Raw genomic sequence first — 15880 nt, 5'->3', positions numbered from 1 at the left:
CATAGGCACAACACGTTCTTCGACTGGTTGGATGGATGCCTAAGATTTACCAATGTGCCTATGGGATGAGTGCGAAGTAGCGACGTAACTTGAACTCATGAAGGGTACATTTGCCGAATAACAAACATGATACGTACAGGATGGGGTATCAAACAAATGGGATCAGAGCGACAGATGAATAGAAACAAACGGCAGATACAGAAAGGAAAATCCTAATACATGCTGGGGGCTGTCTTCACCGTTGCAGTATTCTGCGAAGAATTGTTGCGCCTTTCTGAGAGGATGTTGAATACTTGCGTGACGTTGTTCGGGGCAGCGTGGAGCGGAAGGGTTCTTCTACCAAATCTGAGTCTGGGAGAGGTGCCATTCGAGATGTTTGCATCTGTGTAAAGTTTATTGAGGGAAGGTAAGAGTTTTTTTTCGAATCAAGACGCACTTCTTCCGACATGACATATTCGTTAAATATGACCTTCAGTATTTGATCTCGTGACGGCAAGCAGTAATCCGAATTTGTTTGGCACTGTATGAGGCAGTGGGTGGTGGTTTGAATAAGCCGACCAAATATATTAAATTTGCCCCAATGGATTTTTGAAGGATCACCCAGGTTAACATTGGGGTTTCCTTCATGGGCACGGATAAGGTCGGACATATGGACCTCCCTAATAAGAGGCAAGGATCAAGCTATTTGTCATGAAAGTCACCACACTTACAGCGCTGGTATACAAGCGCCTTTGGTGTTTTTGAGTGCCATACGATAAGCCTGATGAGCCCCGCGATGTTGAAGAAGAACATCCCAAGACAAGAGATTCTTGTAGTGATCCGGAGTCTTGTTTTTGAAAATCTCCATGGTTTCATCGCCCTGGAAAATGGAGTTGTTGATTCCAGCGACAAAAGCACGCAGGGCTGAGTAATTGTTCAATGCGCGGAGCTCGTGCGCGATATCCACGAATCGCTCTATCTGCCTTGCGCGGCTCCTCGGTTTGTCGTGGCATAGTATGAGGGAAACCACCCTGAAGAAACCATTAACCATCTTTATCATTGGCCCCACCCACCCACGGTGACTTACCAATCAGCAGGGTGATTGGAGATAGCATTAAATCGAGATATTGAGTCCAACTCAGGGTCTTTGCGTCCGGGCATGAGGGTATATTGCAATCAGTGCCGTGGCTGCAAAAGGGTCGTCATGATCACGGCAATCGCGGTATAGTAACTAATGCTAACCTCGATATCCATGAATAACTTCGCTTCCACTCGCGTGATCTCCTCCGCAATCGCAGAGCAATCGAAATTAGCCAGAGTCTGGGCATTACTCCTTAGCTTGTTCAGGAGGTCTTTCGGAGACATATCTTGAGCATCTCCTTGGCTGTGACTCGAATTCACTGGTATAAATATCTTTGCGCTAAGCGGCAAGCTTGACTTGCGTTCCCTGACGCTCGCTGCACTAGGGAGGTTGTCGTTCGAGCGAGCCACCAACGAACGGCTCGTAGAGGGTGATTCGGTTTCAACAACCAATGTTTCCTCCTCTCCGTCTGAGATGCTGTATGGGTTCTCGCTCTTGTCCACAGGAATCTCGTATTTTAGAGCCCAGGCCGCATCCGTGTCTATGATATTGGGAAGATGTGAAAGGAAAGGGAGGAAATCGTAACCGTAATGTAGGAGGTATGTCTTCCCGACGATCGACCTGACCAGCGCGTGTAAGGCGCCAGGGGCCCCCGGAACGGCGAAGTCTTGTGGATACGCCTGGATCCAGGTTTCAAGTAGGTGGCATATCCTTAAAATCAACCGGCATGTCAGGACGATAACTTTGCAACTCGCGAAATTGTGATACCTCATCTGGGCGTAGCTTGCAAACATCGGATCGCTAGTCGAATTGTCGAGTTGTCGCATTCGCTTCTGCATAGCCAACAAAATACTGCGAGGACGTGCAAATCTTCGATATGTAAGAAGAAAATGCGAGATAAATGTTGGATCTACAGTCAATGCTGTGAATCCTGTAGTGCCAACAAGTCGAAAGAGACAAGCTTACCATCATCGCTAACAGCAAGGAATAGTAATTTGTCAAGTAACTCCTCCAGGGTTGCATATTGTCCTGAGCGACTAAGTAAATCAAGAAGTTAGCAGCACTAGTTCGAATGATTGCAGATGACCCACGGTTCCTTCTCCTTGCTCACAGGGTGATCGATATGACCGTTCTCAGTAACATTCAAGGAAGCATCTCTCCGAGAAATAAAGGAGCTAAATGACGAGGAGTTTATGCTGGATGACCCTGCAAAGCTTGTGACACTGCGAGCACTCGATAACTTTCGTTCATACGACGCTCGTGATTGCGACACCTCGTGTGTCGAGAGGAGATCTGGAGTTGACCGGGCGCGCGTTGGAGAGATGGCGATTGGCGGAGGAGGTGATGGGAGTGTAGAAGTAGGCGAGTGTCCCAGCGAGCTACCCTGGTCTTGGGACATGGTCTGCGTAGAAATTGTGGATGAAGAGGTGGTAGGTGTGGCTGATGATGCTGATGCTGATGCTCGGGCTTCCCAAGTAATCAGTGAATGGCGAGCGTTTGGTGATGCGGGATTTCGTAGATCAGCATCTGAAATGTGAACGATAGGGTTTAACACCACATTCAGATACCACTCTGTAGACTCACGAGGACCTGGCAAGATAGATACCGTCAACCAATTGAACACTTTCTCTATCCTAGCCCTCCCTGTTTCCCCCAAGCGATCAACCTGCACCAGACCAACATCATAGTTTTTCAACAGGTTCGAAGACTCCTGCGGATCGACAACGACATTCAAGTCTGTCTTCAAGGCTACTGCTATGGTCGAAAGCTTCAGTGGTCGTATCCGCCCTTTCAAAAGATGATTGATAAAAACCGCGAAAACGAGAAATGCAACATACGGAGGAACTCTTCCACAAGAGAAAATGAAGCCTTGTTGGCAGCATCATAACACACAGCAACTCCACTGACAGGTGGAAGGTTTTCGTGTAAAACTTTCGCAATGTCTAACTCATATATTACCGCTGGGAAATCGTGTGGTATCACCCGGTCCAAGTGACGCATGTCTTAAGAGATTGCAGTCAATAAATCAAGATGAATTTTGTATTGAATATCAACTTACAACGGAAAGGAGTGGGAGGAAAAGTTCTGCTCGACGCAAATAGTGCCTCGATGCCCGATGCCTCGTGCGCTTTAGCATCCTCTGAGATGAATGTCGACTTGCCACAACCGGATAAACCGACTACTGCGATGGCTATTTCTTTGGACAAAATCTGGGCACGCGACATCAAAAATTGAGCTCGATGAGTATGACGAGTGCTCACAGATGCGGCTGCAACTGATCCGTCTTTGCACGCGCTTAATTGACGACATCTCTTGATCGGGATGGCTTTCAACGAGAGCTGTATCATGCCGTTAGTAAAAGTACCGGTCCCACTGAGGAACATGGTACTGCACAATACTTACATGCCCCTCATTCAACGTTTCAAGCACGTTCAACGTTTCAACGGCTATCATATCTTTTCGGGCGGGCCCGTTTACGTATCCTTCTGATACTCTAGAACGCTGTAGTGAACCGTTAACAAAGTTATCGTGATTTGGATTATGTCCGGTTGACGGCAAACCCACAGCCACATCCGAGTAGGCGGCCGGCGGCCCTGGCTAGCTAAATCTTTATGTTATCGCAAGAGGAAAGACGTGGCATACTTAAATATAATAGGCTGCGACCAATAGCGTTAATAACAGGATTACATATGAAAGACCCTCCGAACATACTTCAAGTTGGGAGGAGAGGTCAGGATCATATTAGAAGATGAGTGACTCGAGTTCTGGAGCCTATCAGACGGATGCCTTCATGTGCCTCAGCGCTCAAACGGGCGCAGTTAGGTGAAAAAGTCCGTTCTCTGTATCTTTGTGCTGCGCTCATTCCCTCGCATTATCGCCGGAAGCTCATGGCTCGGGAGAAGAATCTAATTCTTGCTGATGTCACTGAGGAAGAGGCAATTCGCAGATTTTACTGGATATGGACCTTGAAAGAGGCTTACACCAAGGCTCTCGGGATTGGCCTCGGCTTTGACTTCAGAAGAATAGAATATGATGTTGTGGAGGAGAAAGTGACTGTCAATGGCGAACCTGCGAGAGGATGGTGGTGAAGTTCGAACTGCCGCAATGGGGACCTAATTATGTCGGCGTTGCTGCAAAGTTTGTTGGAGGGCGGGGAACAAACATATCAGATCTGAGTGAAGGATGTCTCGTTTGCTATGATGCTGTATCATTTGCAAACTGCGCGATCGAAGAAATGAGCTAGACATCTTTATCATATTAGAGATGTACTCGGAATAAATGCTTTAAGTTAGACTACTGCGTGAATTCATTTGGAGTGACAAAAAAGAATATGCTGCACTGATCGATATGAATACCTGGAAGTTTATGCTCTAGAAGTACGCGTCAAAGGGTAATCAATATGCAAGGAAGATTTCTGAGCCAAAAAGCAGGTTATCATCAGGACGGTTCCTGGTTTGGAGGGGCGCTGATTGCCAAACCCTCTTTGCGCCATCATTCTGATTTGGTTGAGAGCCCCAATGCATCCCGGAGAGCTCAAATGCGCTGAGCTCTGTGAAGGACGTCAGAATATTGGCCACCTGCTCATAGAATTCCTGTGCCGCGGAAATTAACGCTCCTGAGCGCTATGGGTGAAAAACTATGGTGACTTACGGCAGTGGGAACCTTGAAGATGTCCTTGGTTGACATGACTCGCAAATAGATTAAGTGAGGCACATGTCTGCGCAGCGTCTCCAGGAAAGGGACAGGAGGTGCATTTGTGACAGCTCCCAGAATGACGACAGGGACAGTCGAGCAGGCAAGCAGAGGAATATCATCCTCCAAAAGACCTCCGCCATTGAGATGAATACTCCTCAGCGGACGGCCGGGAATGATCAATTCGGCTGTCCGGGAGGATCCAATGAACTGTTCCAGTTGGGGAATAGAAGTTGGAGCGAGGTAAGGAGGCAGGGAATCGCGCGTGAACATGGTGGGGATAGAATCTACTTCAAGCTCGAGAAGGGAAGGGGTCCTATCAAGGAACCTGGCGACGTTTTCATCCCAAGAAAAGGAGCAGGTGAAGTGAAGCAAATGGGGGAAGTGGATATGACTTGACGCTTCCTTCAACACCCAGCTCACGCTCGAATCCACGAGGAGAGAAAGAGAGGTTAACTCTGACATATTAAGAATGGCTTTTGTAAGTTGGCAATAAAAGGCAAGGAAGACAGGCGCAAGGGAATCTATGACAATGTAAAAGGACCGCACGAAACGCGCGACATGCGGTTTCTTCGCGAGAGTGTCAACGACACATAAGTTCTGGGACCAAACGGAAGCAGACACAGTACAGTAGAGGACGCGCTGAGCCACTGGACGGAGAGTGGAGCAAGTTTGAGCAAGAGCAGCGAGAGAGGAAGAAGAAAGATACTGCGCGATGGTATCAAGAAGCTCGACCGGTAAGCTGTGCATAGACGTGGGGGTGCTTGATGGACAACCCGAGCTGAGACTGGGGACCTCTTATAGGGTGAGCCTCGGGTGTGCAGACAGGTTTCTATAGAATATTTTGATTGCCGCCGTGTGAAGGGAATAAAGAACGCAAGCTAACTGAAGTAGTACTAGGACTGAAAAAGTCCATGGAGGGAGAATGAATGCCACCTGAGTGACATAAGAAGTAATAAACCTAGCTTAGAAGCGGGGAGTAGGCCGCGTTTTACATAATGCCTCCACATGGCGCAAAAATTGCACTCTATTTGCCCTATAGCTGCTACATATCTCTCTATACTTGTAATGCACTAGTTATGCGAATGAATTGAACTTCACGTTATAAGGGTACCGCGTCCAGATGTACTTTTGATCCTCTCATCCATGCATATTTCTTAATCCAACTTCCCTCCTCAATCTGCGCTTCACTACGCACGATGAGTATCAGTGACCTCAGCTCCCCTTCTCCCGCAGAAGTGGAGAATCTCGTGGTTCTTTTCGTCGGCTTCGCATTGGCAACATTCTTATATGGCTTGACATTCTTTCGTGAGTATTTAACGCCCTCTCATTGGTGGTGTGGTAACTTTCGCTTTCCAGCTGGCGCACGCAATTTCGAGCGCTTGGTAGACGATCATTGTCAAAGGGGAAGAAGATACGGAGAAAGCTCGCACAAGACTGTGGCTCTACATTTGCACGAGGGATGTGTTGGGTGCTGCGATGCGGCTGCTGAGCATCAGGCCTCTGGAGAGGATGTAGTGGGTGTTTTTTTGTGTCCGCATTCAATCAATACAGAATACGCGATCGTAATTGTAGAAGGTTTGGCGTACTCGCTTCGACTGAAATTCTGGTTCGAAGTGTATGTATCATAGACTTGATTCTATGGCTTCAAAGCTCTACACCACCACCTCCATTCTAAACCTGTATTACAATGAGTGGTAGAAAATGCGGGTCCATTAATTTAGTGATTTCAGCTCGCGTTCCTCACCTTCCCTGCGCCACGATTCTGCAGCGCTGGCACCGAACTCGGTTTACGAGTTTCGACTTTCTGTGTAGATGTACTGGCAGCTACCGAGGGCAACTGGTCTGATACAGGTACACGATTTTCGGGTGCCGCCGTACGGGCAAGGTTTACAGATGGAACCATCGGAGGCTGGGTTTGAGCATCGACTGATGCGGCTCTAGGAGGAGTGGCAGAAGACGGTCTAATATCTCGTCCAAACTCGTCTTTTCCAGCTTCAGGAAGTTTTGCCGCATTTTGATTTGGGGCTACATCTCTGTTTGCTGCAGGTCTCTGAGGCGGACTATACCGTAGGACGTGGTCGCTGCCCATTGAATCTGCGTGGGCTTCTGGAACGGCTATTTCTTGGCTGTGGTGAAGAATTCCAATCTCTATCTTTGAAACGATCATGGTCACGATCATCCCATCTACCCCGGCCCCGACCACGACCACGAAAACCACGCTGGAATCCCCCGCGTGAGTTGGAATCGTGAAAAGCATCACGCTCTCTTCCGTGATCAAATTGGTTTGAACGGCTCTGCCAAGAATCTCTACTAGGATCGTGTTGGGTGTGTGAGGTTGTGGCTGGCTGTTTAGATGAGATGGGTGAGGATGTTGTGGCGCAGACGAGGGTTGTGTATTTCGCAATTGGATTGCAGGTTGCGTTGGAGCACCATTGGGGGCGTTTGCTGTCAAAGCCAACTGTTGCAACAACGCTAGGTGCCCAGTGAGGGGTGGGGCAGACACAGTGTTTGGTGCTGTTTGGCTGCAGGAACGGGATCAGAAGACCTCCAATTCGCGAAAGTAGGTACTTACATGCGTGGCTGCCCGGCGGCGCTTGTGCAGCTTGTCCAAGCAGGGCCAAAAGTGTGCGGCCAACTCCATCCAAGTACGACATCGTAGATTAGGTGCGAGCGCAGGAAAAGATAAGCATTGTCTTAGTGCGCGCAGGGAGAGAAAGAGAAAAATCAAAAGTCTGGATGAGTTGGGGTGTGTGCCAGACGCCCTGGGAGCGTGAGGGGTACAATTGTTGGAGCGAGCGAGTGGAACGACATCGGCTAGGGAGGATGATGTTTCGGTACAATGAGATGTGGGGCGTGGGGGGGGGGGGGGGGGGGGGCTACGGTGAGTCGGTTGCGCTAGATTGGGTGAATGTGCTCGCAGTGCCTCTCATGCCTGTGCCGCTCAGAGTGTCCACGCAAGCGACATTCAGAAGACGAGATACTATCATCATCCGGAGGTACGTTGATGCTTCGTATTCTTCTGCAGCTTCGAGGTCGTCGAGGTGAAATCAGAGGCGGATGGATGCCCATGTGGTCGAGTGCAGCCAGAGCATCTGGTGATTGCGGTCTGGAAGACTGCTATCCCGGCCAAGAGCACAGCAGTGGCTTCTTGGTTGCAGGAAAAAGCGATGCTGGGATACCCTCATCCCTAGTCGATAGGTGCTGAACACCATGTTGCGATACATGCGTCTGAGCACCGCGCTGCGATACAAGCGTCTCCGCACCGCATTGCCCAGCAGGGTGTATGGGACAGTCGCTTACGTTTGACTGCGATTTACTCGGGTCATCGAGGGCGCCAAGACACGAACCAGACCTAAAACCAGAACCAGGAACGGAAACAGGGCTTCCTGGGGTGTCTGCCCAAGTATCGCGAGATGGTGGAGGCAGTACTAGTGCGGATGAGGAAAATGGATAATGCGCAGGCATAGGTGTACGGGTAAGCTGAGGGTCGTCCTTTGTTGCGGGATTGCTAAAACTAAAACGGTTGATCTGGGTGGGAGTGACTCGTGACATTGCTCTCCAACGAGTAGCTCGTAACACCGCTCTCCAACGAGTGGCTCGTGACACCGCCTGTCAACGAGTAGGAGTGACTCGTAGCACCCCTCCCCAACGAATGACCCGTCAACTAGTCTGCATGGTGACCCACAGACGCGGGAGCAGCGACACCAGTGTTTTGATTTTGATATCTCCGAAGGGGCAAGACATCCTGGATGTAATTACCAGGCATGTGCATGTGCATGTGCATCGATTGAGCGGGAGAGTCAGGCGGCGGTGGACTTAGAGTGGGGTTCACCCCAACCACCTGCATCTACACCTACACCGACATTCGCCACCTCGCGGAACCTCGCGAATTCGAACCCAGACCAACCACTAGTACTGATACCAAAACCAGCGCCTCGCTCACCAGCACTTGCAGAGTGTGAGTGTTCAGCGCTAACACTGTGAAAGTTGCCCGCTCATTCATTAAGAAAAGTCAGAGTCCCAGTCGTCTGCCAACTCACCTAGGGAACCTATACGATTCAGCTTCGGATTCAGATTCAGATTCTTGACGAGGGACGCAATCAAGACGGACTCCAAGTTGAGGTTTCGATAACGGTGACGGTACCGCTGCGTGAGTTGGGTGGTGCGGTACAGGCGCGTATTCAGGCCTGTGAGATTTAGCAACGGACGTGACGATCGCAGTACCACTGGTATCAGTGCCAGTAGCAGTATAGGTGCTTTGTGCACCATCCCACCGAATACCTTGTGGACCATCCCACCTCGTATCGGCGCACTATCACACCGAAAAACACCCACACCCTCCCCTGCATCAAAACCGGGGTTCTTGCTCGTGCACGAGGAGGGAGCGATCGTGAGCGCTCCGTCACCTCAAGAGGATGTCTCAGCGGATGCGGAACGAAAGTACCATGGGATTGGGATTGGAATTTCTATATGTTGACGTCTAGAGACTCGTTCGATTTCGATGAATGGTCATATCTGGAGTTGGAGTTGGAGCCGGAGTGGGAGCCAGCAAGGGACTGGGTCCTAGTGCATGATGTGATAACGTGGTCGGGGTCAGGGCCGGGTGGGTGTAGGGGGGATTGGGATTGGGATTGGGATTGAGATTGAGATTGGGCTTTCCATACATCAACGTCTATAGATTCGTTCAATTTCGATGATGGATGGTTGTATCTGGAGCTGGAGTTGGAGTTGGAGCGAGTAAGGGACTGGGTCCTGGTGCGTGATGCGATGATAACGTGGTCGTGGTCAGGGTTAGGAATTGCCAACTGCTGGCTAAGGTAAATATCCGCGGCATCAGAAGGGGCAGAAGCGTTTTCAGGAATATCCTGATGATACACATGAGCTTGCTCCGAGTCAAGATCGTAGCCGGTGTCGTTTTCGTTTTCGGCATCCACTGCGTCCTGGTGCGTGAAGCCTGTCCCGGACAAATGTGGGATCTCCCAACTCAGCCGTGCAGCGCACACGAGGACATCGTATTGGGTCACCTAGGTCGTATCGTGTGGATAGCACCGCTAGTGAGCTGAGGGCCAGCCTTGCCTAGGACTGTTGCGGGTGGCGCCAATGAGCAAAACGATGGCTGATGGAGCTTACTTACAAAATGATCCCTGCATTCATAAGTCGCAAATACTAGTGTACTGACGTGAGAAGACTTACTTCCAGATGAGCTCAGGCTATGAAAAGAGGTCCATGAGCATCCGAGGCAAATGGAACAGCGTGAGGTGGGATAACATTGTCTCGAACTTCAACCTGTGTGATTGTTTGATACTGTGCACCAAATAGAAAGTAAAGGATCGCTTACCCAAACGAGTGGCAGCAATGAGTATTCTTTGTCGTAGTCTGATGGGATCGCCCTTGTGGAACGCGCTAGTTAGGCAGCACGTCAGCACGTTGCAAAAGTGGTAGCTGGTCATGAGTCTTGTCATCATATAAACGATTTTCATCAAACTCGCCCCCGCAAATTAGCTATGAATAGGGACAAGAAGAAATCTGAAGGATATGGTAATAAAACACTGCTTCAGTCAACTTAGATATTGCCACAAACAAAAGCAATGGCAGAACAGAACAGAAATACCCGAGGACATCCACGAAACCCGCTAGCAGCAGAAACACGACTTGCCATCTCAATGTTGCCCAGTGTCTGCCTGCGTTGCTACTGGTTGTTGTTGCTGTTGTGCGTTGTGCGTTGTGCTGTTGTGCGCTGTGCTGTTGCGTATTGGGGTCCTCTAGACCATCATCGAGATATTCAGCACGTATAATGTCTGAATCATCATCGGCAGGAGCGCCCGCTGCAGCATTACGCTGTAGATATATGCATGAGACACGCAAGACACAGTGATAAAAATAGACTGAGCACACCATGCGTGATTAGGTCGTCAGCTGAGTAGGTGTCGTACGTGGGCTTTGAAGGTTGTGAGACCAGCGGGCAGGTGGTAGGGCGGTGGGTGGTGTGTGTGTGGGTACAGGTGCAGGTGCAGGTGGAGGAACTGGATGAGGACTCCTTGTCATCGCAAGCCTGAGTTTCTTGAAGCGCCCCGGGCGCTGCTGAGGTCGTGGTCTGGAAATTTGAGGATGCTGTAATGAATGACGGTGAGAGAGAGAAATAAAGGATATGCTGATGCACCCACGTCACGTCATGCATTCCCCGAAAGAAATCAAGGTTCGGCATCATAGCCATCTTGATCTTGTCCCGGAATCTCCGACTGCATACTTAGGTCAGTAGCGGAACAGTTGAGAAAGGGATGCGCCAAGAATATGGTCATCATGAGCAGCGAGTGCGCTACATTGTTCCTTGAAGTCTGAGTCTTGAAGTCTGAGTGAAATGCGGGTGAGTATGATAGTGTCAGTGACATCACTGAAAACTTGCTGTTGGACCAATAGAGGCAGATGGCCTTCTCAGTTTCGTCAATGGTGTCCATCATGTGTTGGTGCGATTCAAGAACTTCTTCGAATTTACCTGCCGAAAGGAAAGTCAGCATTTCTGGTGTGTAGTGAGCCAGAAGGACTCAAGATCCCAGCCGAAGAGCTGGATAAAGCACTGAAAGAATGTTCGGATGCATCATGTCAATGTACCACGATCAAGTCCTGGTATACGTCATGGATGATTGTTGATGGGAAAGCGCTGGAGTTGATGGCGGCAGCAAAGTGGTCAGCGGCTTCATCATGATGCGCATCATCCAAGGCCTTGGTTCCGAGCTGAACACGTAGATATGCCTAATGTGCGAGTTACAAAGATCAGCGTCGATAACCGAGTGTAGCCACACGATCCTTACTTCCACGACACAATGCACAAGGGTATCCAGCATGCGGACAAGCGGCATCATAATGTTGATCTGCATTGAACACCTGAAATACCGAATGAAGCAGAGAATATGGTAGACAAATTGAGCCTACCTTGATCAAGAGAAGAAAATGAATGGGGTCTGGATCTTGGTTCGTGAACATGGATGCAATATCACCACCCTCACATCCCGGACATGGCCTTTTCCGCAGAGGACAAATGCCCTTGGAGATATATCCTACCAAGGAGGACTCAATGCTGATAGACTATATCACAGATGAAAGTTAGCCTTTTGTAAGAGGACCATAATTGGTCGGTATGATTCACCTTGGTCCCAGTCTTGTTTTCGCGCCAAATGAGCGATCTCTTGCGTGAGTAGCTGTTCAGCAGTCGACAAGTGATGTTGTCGACCGTACAAACCGACGAAGGGTTGAGTCCAATTACGTTTATTAGTAAGCTATATTATTGGTAATTGCTAATTATAGAATAATCACCCCACGTGACCTGATGATGGTGAAAAGAGGGGCTAGGAGATTTTATTTTTTCGAAAAGATGCCATTTCGCGGGGAGAGTATGGGCCCCAAACCGAAAAGAATGTAATGATAATAATCAGAAAGACGAGGGAACCTAAAAAATACGGGCGAACGAGGGGAAAAAGATACGGATTGGCGCTTTGCACCAAAGAGCCGACTGCATATGTGATAGAGCCTGGTAATTTACTGATGTGAGGTCGAGTGGAAGACAAAAGAGAACACGATTCTCAAAAAACTGCTTGGTCGTGAAGCTCAACAATTATTTTTGCGTCAATTCGAACGTTACGCACGTGGTCAATACCCTTTTGATACCCCTCTTGAAGACGGCCAATCAACACTGTCGTGGTGGACACACTTGACAAGCATTCCCGAGGGGAATATACTTGCAGTCAGTTCATGTCTCGTCTCTCGCATGAGAAAATGGAGCTCACTTATTCTGATAAAGACACTCGCCATCAAGATATTCTCCATTCGACCTAGCTCGATGCCAGAAGAACGCACAATGTCCGTGTTCACGCACATGAATTCTGCGCTGCGAAATCGTCAAGATGTCCGAACCCTGGTAGATATGACACAGATCCGACAGTGGCACATGTATGATTCTACTGTAAGTACTTAGTACCCACCAAGATTTTCAGTTCGTTCCTCACATGAGCACAGTCAAAATATCCAGAACGTCCAACAATCAATTTCTACAACCTCGATGCTCAATTATTTGGGTCAAATACAAAAGCAGGTACACGGGAACATGATACCATGAACAGCTTACTGTCAATTGATAGCCACGACGGAGATGAAGAAATTGACGAAGACGAGACCGGTACTTGGTTGGATTACGTGCGGGAGAGTTCCACGACACCAAACGACATTGAATTCAATGTGGAACCCGAGATAGACTTGAACGCTGATGGGTTCCTTGCAGTGTTGGCTGACTTGGCTCCTGACAGTGCAGGGAAGAATAAGGGCAAGGGTAGGGCCGAGGAGAATCAGGAGATTGAGGAGAATGGTGGTGGTGGTGACGACGAGTGGCCAGAGGAATGGCCCTAAGCATTATTTGCGCTGGCTAATTAGCTACGATTTTTAGCGCATAATTAGCCAGTTAAAAACAAGGTCACGTGACTGGCTAAAAAGCAGGCTAAAAACCGCTAGTTAATATCTCCCCGAGGCCTACCTGGCTAAAAAGCTGGCTAATAATTCCCCAAATAGTTTTATCCCGCACCCTATTGCGCTGGAGTTACCTATGTATGTAAAGTTGTTGGAGCGTGGCATTGATGGGGTGATGCTAGACTTAGCCAGGGGGATGGAGGCATTTTGGGCAGTTGTGAGAGAGCGGTGGGGAGAGTTATGGGATGCACTGCGAGTGGAGGGGGAGGGCCTTGGAAGGGATGATGGTGCGCAAAATTCTTACGACTTTCGCAATTCTCATAGCTCTGACCATCGCAACTCACAATCCTTGTCTTCCTCGTTTAACCCAGTGTCACACGCATCCCATATCCACTCCAACTCTTACGACATTACTGGTCGACGGCGCAGTGGGAGCACAAATGATATCCCCACCGGTCCTATTATACGCAAACCCTTCGATGAGTCACTGCGTTCTGATAAATCTGGGAAGTCGGGCAAGTCACTTAGGAATAGTCCTGCAACTGGAACTGGGAGAGGGATCGAGGATGTACCACCTATACCTTCTGTTCTACAGCCGCCATCACAGTCTCGCAGTAGCGTTTCTCACCCACGCCTCAAGCCTGCACGAATGAAGAGTCTGCCTGGACCTATATTCAGTAACATACCCTTTGGACTCGACCCCCCCACCAAGCCCGTCATCGTTCGCCACATTCAACGAGAAGCGGGAAGACAACGACAGAGACCGGGGACGTGGCTCGCAGAGACGACCGAGCTTAAAGAGTAAGTTCAAAGACGCATTCCGACCGTCACAGCACAGAAGGCGGAATTCACACAGTCATATGTTGATGTTTAACGTTCGGCGCTCAGCTTCAGCGCCAGCTCAGCAAAAACATTTTGGATCTCCTCAATAATGCGCCATATCCTTCCTGCGATCACCGCAATCAAGCCGCAACCCCACTAAATGGAATGATATATTAAGCGCTCGTCGACACTATTCACAACTCGACAGTCTTGAGCATGGCGGACAGCGTAATGTGAGGCCAGGCCGTTGTGATTCAGATCCAGAGTGGAGATGGTGGAAGTTGTTGTTGCCGTTACCGTGAGCCTTCAAAGCTTCATGTGTAGCTAACTGTTTCGTTCCAGCAAGGGCTGCGCTCACAGTTGACCCCAAGAGCGATTCGGACCGTCTTCAACTCTTCAAGCCTTTCACGCCTTTGGATGGCAAGACCCTCGTGAGCACGCTGCCCTTGAGCCCCGCTACCTTGGTGGTCGGTCTTTCGCTCGTATCCACGAGATGAGCTTGAAGAAGCAGGGCATGCTTGGTCTCACTTTCGCTAAAGGACTACGATAAGATTTGCTGGTATTAAGTAGAGTCTCCTACCGCTCAGGAAAACATGACGACTCGATCAACGGTAGACATGATGCCTAGGTATAGTAAAGACTGATGTACTACTAATTGACCTTGTCCCAGGTCGCATTCACTCTCTTCATCACTCATTGCAACGTCGACGTCTGCCGCGTTTAGCTATATGCATCTGAATTCCAATTCATACTCTCGCAATCGTCCCTGGTGTTTCCATAACACTTTCAATCATCCTTCCGGCCCCATATGTGACACTGTCAGCTCAATCATACTCACAGCTTTTCTTGTTTGCGTCATTTTCACCGGTTTGTATTTACCTTACGAAATAAACTCGATTCTTCATTTTGCTTTTGTGTGCTAAATTAGTCGTACCGTCCAGGAGTAGCAAACATCACAGGACGCTCAGAGTCTCACATAACCTTGGCGTGCCACTTTCGCTGATGGGTCTGACCTCACATTGCTCACGCACAGGTTCTCCCGCTAATTCTACTCGGTCACCTTTGATCTCAGCGTTTAGTCTAATCATACCACTGTCTATCGTGCCGAACGGCCCTCAACAACATGGAAATACACGTGCAGTCATCACCTAAACCCTCAACTTCTTCTCTTTCTCTCAGCCGAACTCCATCTACAGTCCACATATCCCTACCACCGTCATCTCCTACCGATCATTCCACCCACTACTAAGCCCAGCCTCTCTTCGTGAGATATACAATGCTGAGATGCGTCGCGAACGACGGAAAGTGGAGAGATTGACTGGGATTGTGAGGACGTTATGTGATGCGATCGGGTCTGGTGCGCTTCCCTTTCCCCTTCTTGTGCACTGCCATGTACTAACCCACGCACACAGTATCACCGACACTAATCCAAGAACTCAACGCCCTAAACGCACCGAGACCCTCACCCTCACCCGTCCCTCCAAGCCCGATCCCAAGCGAACACGGTCTTGTTTGTCTTCGAACAGCGCGGCCTAGGACAAGAGCAAACCCGGTCAAAATCGGAACCAATGCTCTTGCACAGCTGCATACCCCGAACTCTGTCAACGCAAATAACCTTCCCAGGCACATCCGCGCAACACTCGTCTGATCCGTCGCATTCAGCCTGGATGGCTTGAAGTTAGCTTCCGGATCAGATGACCATACCATACAGGTTTGGCGCGTCGATAATGCCGAACTTCCTACTAAGGTCAACGCCCACGAAGATCGGTTTCGAAGTGTTGTGTGGTCCCATGACGGCCAGCAACTTGTCTTCCTCCTCATACGACAAAAAAGTCAAGTTCTAGGATG

At 49.3% G+C, this 15880-nt stretch overlaps 9 protein-coding genes across 9 annotated transcripts; 4 read left to right on the top strand and 5 right to left on the bottom strand.

Moving 5' to 3' along the window:
* Nucleotides 1–235: 235 nt before the first annotated feature.
* DEU56DRAFT_945757 (ras guanine nucleotide exchange factor domain-containing protein) lies at nt 236–3285 on the bottom strand (the record flags this gene model as incomplete). The annotated part of the gene is made up of 11 exons (XM_041359015.1): nt 236–382; nt 437–659; nt 711–1010; nt 1067–1116; nt 1222–1771; nt 1829–1970; nt 2027–2097; nt 2152–2587; nt 2645–2848; nt 2899–3063; nt 3120–3285. The coding sequence occupies 11 exons, from the start codon at nt 3283–3285 to the stop codon at nt 236–238; spliced, it is 2454 nt and encodes an 817-aa protein (XP_041208616.1).
* A 558-nt stretch (nt 3286–3843) lies between these two features.
* Nucleotides 3844–4149, top strand: DEU56DRAFT_945754 (uncharacterized protein; the record flags this gene model as incomplete). Its single annotated transcript, XM_041359014.1, has 1 exon — nt 3844–4149. The coding sequence occupies one exon, from the start codon at nt 3844–3846 to the stop codon at nt 4147–4149; it is 306 nt and encodes a 101-aa protein (XP_041208615.1).
* A 174-nt stretch (nt 4150–4323) lies between these two features.
* Nucleotides 4324–5600, bottom strand: DEU56DRAFT_945746 (uncharacterized protein). Its single transcript, XM_041359013.1, has 2 exons — nt 4712–5600; nt 4324–4653 (listed from the first exon to the last, which is right to left on the bottom strand). The coding sequence occupies exons 1-2, from the start codon at nt 5501–5503 to the stop codon at nt 4456–4458; spliced, it is 990 nt and encodes a 329-aa protein (XP_041208614.1). The 5' UTR covers nt 5504–5600; the 3' UTR covers nt 4324–4455.
* Nucleotides 5601–5811: 211 nt separating this feature from the next.
* Nucleotides 5812–6284, top strand: DEU56DRAFT_803535 (uncharacterized protein). Its single transcript, XM_041353223.1, has 2 exons — nt 5812–6138; nt 6176–6284. The coding sequence occupies exons 1-2, from the start codon at nt 5953–5955 to the stop codon at nt 6269–6271; spliced, it is 282 nt and encodes a 93-aa protein (XP_041208613.1). The 5' UTR covers nt 5812–5952; the 3' UTR covers nt 6272–6284.
* Nucleotides 6285–6600: 316 nt separating this feature from the next.
* DEU56DRAFT_346648 (uncharacterized protein) lies at nt 6601–7635 on the bottom strand. The gene is made up of 2 exons (XM_041345777.1): nt 7329–7635; nt 6601–7278 (listed from the first exon to the last, which is right to left on the bottom strand). Exons 1-2 carry the CDS (start codon nt 7395–7397, stop codon nt 6817–6819), a joined length of 531 nt encoding a protein of 176 aa, XP_041208612.1. The 5' UTR covers nt 7398–7635; the 3' UTR covers nt 6601–6816.
* An 823-nt stretch (nt 7636–8458) lies between these two features.
* DEU56DRAFT_346626 (uncharacterized protein) lies at nt 8459–9244 on the bottom strand. The gene is made up of 2 exons (XM_041345776.1): nt 8797–9244; nt 8459–8734 (listed from the first exon to the last, which is right to left on the bottom strand). The coding sequence occupies exons 1-2, from the start codon at nt 9047–9049 to the stop codon at nt 8610–8612; spliced, it is 378 nt and encodes a 125-aa protein (XP_041208611.1). The 5' UTR covers nt 9050–9244; the 3' UTR covers nt 8459–8609.
* Nucleotides 8799–11737, bottom strand: DEU56DRAFT_945734 (uncharacterized protein; the record flags this gene model as incomplete). Its single annotated transcript, XM_041359012.1, has 9 exons — nt 8799–9780; nt 9891–9900; nt 9950–9966; nt 10025–10042; nt 10095–10146; nt 10368–10594; nt 11366–11506; nt 11566–11625; nt 11687–11737. The coding sequence occupies 9 exons, from the start codon at nt 11735–11737 to the stop codon at nt 9223–9225; spliced, it is 1134 nt and encodes a 377-aa protein (XP_041208610.1). The 3' UTR covers nt 8799–9222.
* A 781-nt stretch (nt 11738–12518) lies between these two features.
* On the top strand, nt 12519–13153 carry DEU56DRAFT_912620 (uncharacterized protein; the record flags this gene model as incomplete). Its single annotated transcript, XM_041357424.1, has 2 exons — nt 12519–12713; nt 12767–13153. The coding sequence occupies 2 exons, from the start codon at nt 12519–12521 to the stop codon at nt 13151–13153; spliced, it is 582 nt and encodes a 193-aa protein (XP_041208609.1).
* A 119-nt stretch (nt 13154–13272) lies between these two features.
* DEU56DRAFT_803507 (uncharacterized protein) lies at nt 13273–14581 on the top strand. Its single transcript, XM_041353222.1, has 3 exons — nt 13273–13497; nt 13582–13925; nt 13951–14581. The coding sequence occupies exons 1-3, from the start codon at nt 13347–13349 to the stop codon at nt 14140–14142; spliced, it is 687 nt and encodes a 228-aa protein (XP_041208608.1). The 5' UTR covers nt 13273–13346; the 3' UTR covers nt 14143–14581.
* Nucleotides 14582–15880: the final 1299 nt, after the last annotated feature.

The sequence above is a fragment of the Suillus clintonianus genome (genome assembly GCF_016758775.1).
Source record: "Suillus clintonianus strain FC179 chromosome Unknown DEU56scaffold_34, whole genome shotgun sequence".
In the NCBI taxonomy this organism is placed as follows: domain Eukaryota; kingdom Fungi; phylum Basidiomycota; class Agaricomycetes; order Boletales; family Suillaceae; genus Suillus; species Suillus clintonianus.
This window is presented reverse-complemented; position numbering and strand designations above follow the sequence as displayed.